This window comes from Silene latifolia, chromosome 5 (genome assembly GCF_048544455.1).
Source record: "Silene latifolia isolate original U9 population chromosome 5, ASM4854445v1, whole genome shotgun sequence".
NCBI lineage: Eukaryota > Viridiplantae > Streptophyta > Magnoliopsida > Caryophyllales > Caryophyllaceae > Silene > Silene latifolia.
In genome coordinates, this window is record NC_133530.1 from 74,371,427 (window position 1) to 74,376,914 (window position 5,488).

At 45.6% G+C, this 5,488-nt stretch overlaps 1 protein-coding gene across 1 annotated transcript; it reads right to left on the reverse strand.

Moving 5' to 3' along the window:
* Positions 1 to 2,019: 2,019 nt before the first annotated feature.
* On the reverse strand, positions 2,020 to 2,544 carry LOC141655537 (uncharacterized). The gene is made up of 2 exons (XM_074462612.1): positions 2,477 to 2,544; positions 2,020 to 2,416 (listed from the first exon to the last, which is right to left on the reverse strand). Exons 1-2 carry the CDS (start codon positions 2,542 to 2,544, stop codon positions 2,020 to 2,022), a joined length of 465 nt encoding a protein of 154 aa, XP_074318713.1.
* Positions 2,545 to 5,488: the final 2,944 nt, after the last annotated feature.

The window sequence follows — 5,488 nt, forward strand, 5'->3', positions numbered from 1 at the left end:
CCATTCTAGGACCGATAAAACGTTGCAGGATTCTGATAGCTCGGAGATCCCTGCGCTTCATATATATATGCATGCATGCTGGGGCCCTGATTAATTGCGTTTATTGCGAGCTACTTCCAGGGGGTGGTATCAGGGGTAGCTGGATAAGCTTTCAGCTGTCAGCCAGACTCCCTTTCGTATGTTCCACTAGCCGCCTGGTGAGGGTGCTCCTAATGGAGAAATGTAGGTTAGGCATGTTGGAGTACCGTGTGCCTTGTCACCCCACTTTTGCAGTTGACAGTCTTGCTAGCTACCCTTTCAAAGTACCATAGACATTAGGATTCAGAGAGAAGCACTTAGAGAAGCCTGAAAATTGAAATTTATCAGAGCGATGTGAAGTACTTGATGCCGTCTCATGGGGAACAAGAGAAATTGTGGTCCCAGGAAGCTTACAGGCCACACAACTCCAATAGTTTTTAAATTTTGAAAGAAATAAAAGGAAAAAGTAAATTGACACAAAATTGGTAGTATGGCTACTATAGTTTTTTTTTTTTTTTTGTTGGCTTTTCTTCACATACTACTTTGTACACTAATTTCTACTTATTATTAAAAGTGATACCTCTTCAGGTGAAGTATATTACATGGTTTATGTATGATATGACCGTCCATAGTCATTAATCTGTACGCACCATGGCCAACAACTCTTTCTACCTGGTATGGTCCTTCCCATTTATAGGCAAATTTGTCTGCCTTACGATTCTTTGTGTTTTGAAACACTTCACGGAGGACTAGGTCTCCTACCTCCAGGAGCCTGACTTTCACATTCTTGTTGTAACTTCTGGCGACTGACTGCTTGTAGGCAGCCAGCCGTATTTTTGCATTTGTTCGCAGCTCGTCTATTGTGTCCAGGCTTCTGACCATCTCTGCATTGTTCTGTTCCCTTGTCATACATTCATACCTGTGAGTTAGAACTAGAACTTCTGATGGAATGACTGCTTCTGCACCAAACACCAGACTGAAGGGTGTTTGGCATATTGCCGTCTTTGGGGTCGTTCTGTCTGACCATGGCATTAGTGGAAATTCATCTGCCCACTTTCCTCCTAACTGTTGTAGCCTCTCCTCAAGTTGTCCATGATGATTTTGTTATTGGACTCAGCTTGTCCGTTGGACTTTGGAGTCCTGGGTGCTGCTTTTTTCAGAGTGATATTCCATCTGGCACAGTATCCCTCGACATCGTTTGAGATTAATTGTGATCCGTTGTCACATATGATTTATGATGGGATGCCAAACCTGCAGATGATATTACATTTAATGAAAGAAATGACATGCTTGTCCTTTACTTCTGTGAATGCTTCTGCTTCTATCCACTTGGAGAAGTAATCTATCATTGCTAGCATCCATATTCTGTTTCCTGTGGCTCTAGGCAGAGGACCCACTATATCAATCCCCCATGTCATGAATGGCCAGGGATAAATCATGGGATGCAGGGGCTCTGCCGGCTGGTGGTTCATTGGCGCTGAACGCTGGCAGGCGTCACATTTGCGGGCATATTCTGCATAGTCTACCCTCATTGTGGGCCAGAAGTAACCTTGTTTGAGCGCTTTGGTTGACAGACTCCTGCCCCCTCCATGGTTTCCACATTCGTCACTGTGGAAAGCATGCAACACAGTCTGTGCTTCTTGCTTATCCAGGTATCGTAGGTACGGTCCTGCTGCTGACTACTTGAAAATTATGTCATTAATTAGTATAAATTTTGAGGCTTTTATTTTAAAACCTCTTATCTTCTTTCCGTCGTCTAGCACCTTGCCATGTCACAGCCAATCTAAGTATAGTGTCCGCCAGTCCCAGTCATCTGCCTGACCAGCGGGTTGATCGTCTGTCTGGGCAGTCATCCTGCTGGTCTTTCAGTTCTCCTATGTCCACTTCTTCTAATTTTTGAATTGAAGGTTCGAGCATATGAGCGATGGGGATATTGGATAGTTCGGTTGGTTTGAATGTTGCCCCTAGGGTTGCTACGGCATCTGCCTCCTCGTTCGGTCCCTAGGATCGCTTGAATTTGCAATCTTTGAATTTCTGCTTTAGCTCATTTGCCAGTTTCAAGTAGGCGATCATCTTTGAATCCCTGGCTATGAATTCATCATTCACATGGTTAACTATCAGCAAGGAGTCACTGTATACTTGCAGGTTCCCGACTCCCAGTTCCGGGGCTAGCTGCATTCCTAGTATTAAGGCTTCATATTGTGTTTCATTATTAGTCGCCTTAAATTCACATCGTACTGCTTGGGCTATCAGATCTCCCTGCGGTGATCGTAGGATCAGTCCTACGCCTGCCCCCCTCTGGTTGGAGGCTCCATCGATGTGCATCTGCCAGATTTCTAATTCCCTGCTCCCTTTAAGGGTCAGAATCTCCTCGTCTGGCAGATTCTGGATAGCTGGGCTGAAGTCTGACACAAAGTCTGCCAGTGCCTGTTATTTGATTGTTGTCCTAGGGTCATACCTGATGTCATATGCACTAAGGTGTACGGGCCACTTTGACATTCTGCCTGATAGCTCAGGTTTCCTCATTATGGATTTTAATGGGTAGTTAGTCACGACATGTATGATATGGGACTCGAAGTAAGGGTGCAGTTTATAAGATGCAACTACCAATGCCAATACTAATTTTTCAAGAGATGTGTACCTGGTCTCTGCCGGCAGCAGAGACTTGCTTACGTAATAGAATGGCTTCTGCTCCTTATCCTGCTCTCTCACTAGAACTGCGCTTACTGCTACCTCTGTGACAGCTAAGTAGAGGAACAATGGTTCTCCTGGCTCCGGCTTTGATAACAATGGTGGGCTGCTGAGGTAGTGCTTTAGCTCCTTGAACGCCTGCTCGTGGTCTCCAGTCCACTTGAACTTCTGGCTCTTCCTTAGTATATCTTAGAATAATCTGCACTTGTCCGAGGACCTCGAGATAAATCTGCTCAAAGCTGCTACCTTGCCAGCTAGTCTCTGCACGTCCTTTGGTTTTTCAGGTGACTCCAACTGCAATACAGCCTTGATCAGCTCGATGCTGGCTTATATCCCCCTCTGGCTTACAATGTAACCTAAGAACTTGCCGGAGGATACTCCAAAGGTGCATTTAGACGGGTTCAGCTTCATCTTGTATTCTCTAAGGGTGCTGAACGTTTCTGCTAGATGCCGCATATGGTCCATAGCTTTTTCTGATTTTACCACCATGTCGTCAATATATACTTCCATGGTTCTTCCTATCTGCTCTTTGAACGTCCGGTTAACTAGTCTCTGATATGTGGATCTTGCGTTCTTCGGGCCGAATGACATTACATTGTAACAATATATTCCTCTTTCAGACATGAACGTTGTCTTTTCTTGATCTGCTGGATCATCTTAATTTGATTGTAACCACTCCAGGCGTCCAGGAATGTCAACATTTCATTTCCAGCTGTCGCGTCCACCATTGCGTTAATGTGTGGTAGCGGTAACGGATCCTTGGGACATGCCTTGTTGAGGTCCGTGAAGTCCATGCACACTCTCCATTTTGCATTCTTCTTAGGTACCACTACTACGTTTGACAACCACCCTGGGTATTTCACTTCTCTTATTTTGTTTTCTGCTAGAAGGCTGTCTACCTCCTGGTTGATCACCTTATTTCTCTCAATTGCGAACTTCCTTCGTCTCTGCTGGATGGGTTTGCATTTTGGGTCCACACTGAGTTTATGTGTTATGCTAGACGGATCTATCCCTACCATGTCTTCGTGGGACCATGCGAAACAATCCATATTGGCTTGCAGGAACTTGACTAGATGTTGTCTGAGGTCTCTTGTGCATCCTGCCCCTATTAGTACAGTCCTTTCAGGGTGCAGCTTGTCCAGGTTGATTTGGTCTAAGTCCTCGGCAGGAGGTTCAATGTATTCGTCCTGGACAGGCTGCTTCTGTGATTGCTATGCTGGGGGCTGGCTGTACAATTTAACGCTTTTTTTGTAGCAACCTCTAGCTTCCTCCTGGTCTCCTCGTATTGTTTCTACTTCCCATGGTATAGGGAATTTTATGCATTGATGATATGTTGAGGGAACTGCCTTCATCAGGTGTAGCCACGGTCTTCCTAGAATGATGTTGTAGCTAGAGGGTCCATCTATGACTAAGTACCTAACCTGCTTGTTAATTCCACCCACATAGGTTAGGATTACTATCTCGTCCAACGAGCTGGCTGTCTCTCCACTGAACCCTACTAGCGGGATGGTCTTCTTCTGCAAATCCTTCTCTCTAAACCCCATGTTTTCTATGGTCTTCAACATGATCAGGTTGACCGAGCTACCAGTGTCTACCATGACCTTTCTGACTGAGCAGTTGGCCATTGACAGGGTTATGATGAGTGCGTCGTGGTACTCCTGCTCGTCACGTATATCTCCTTCGTCAAAAGCAACCGCAGATAGATCACTATGAGAAATTCTGCAAGAAGTCTCTGGCCTATCTCCTTTGGTCTCAGTAGCACGCCTTTTGGCTGCTAAATATGTTAACCCGCTTATCTCTGAGTCGCCTGTTATCACGTTTATTATTTTGGTGCATTTGGGTGAAGTTGCAGGTTTTGTGGAACCCACCTTATCCTGCTACTTGCCCCCACGTGGTAATAGGTGGCTCAAATCTTCTTGTTTGTACAGGCGTCTGATCTCCCTCTGTAGTGTGTAGTAGTCTTCTATGTTATGCCCGATGTCACATTGAAACTCGCACTTCTTCTTGCTGTCTTTTCGCCATGCATGTTCTTCTACTGGTGGCCTGGGCCATCTTACCCTCTCTCCCATCTCTCTGAGTGGTTTTAGGATTCCCCGACGCCAATTGTGAATCCGTATTCTGCTAGTGTGGGGAGTTGTTGATTTTCCTCTCTGTTGTCGACCTTGTTGACTCCCCTCCCATATGGCCTGTACCTCTCATCCTTCTTACTAGTTGACTGCTTCCTGCTTGATTTTTCCATGGCTGATGTGCTTGATACACTTGGCGTACTTGGTATGCTGGCTCTGGCTAGGGTGTCCTCGTCTAACCTGATTGCAGCAGCTGCTTTCTCCTGTACTGCCTCGAAACTATGACAAGGATGCATAGTTAACTGCTTGTATATGTCAGATTCATGATGTAGGCCTCTTCTGAAGGCTTCTACTGCCGTCGATACGCCACACTCTCGTACTGCCACTTTTTCATTGTTGAATCTGGTGTTGTATTCTCCAATGGTTTCACCAGCTCCCTGGACGATTCTGTACAAGTCTTCTGCATGCTTTTGCGGCTTCCGGCTGCTTGCAAATTGCTGAGTTAATGTGTTTACCAGGTCGGCAAACGTGGATATCGACCTGTTAGGCAAGCCTACGAACCACCAGAGTGCTGGCCCCGTCAATGTGGATCCAAACCCCTTACACATACAGGCTTGTTTTACTTGTCTTACTGCCGTTACTGTCATCATTTTCTGTTTGTACTGGCTTATATGGTTAAAGGGATATGTGGTGCCATCAAAGGGAGGAATGTT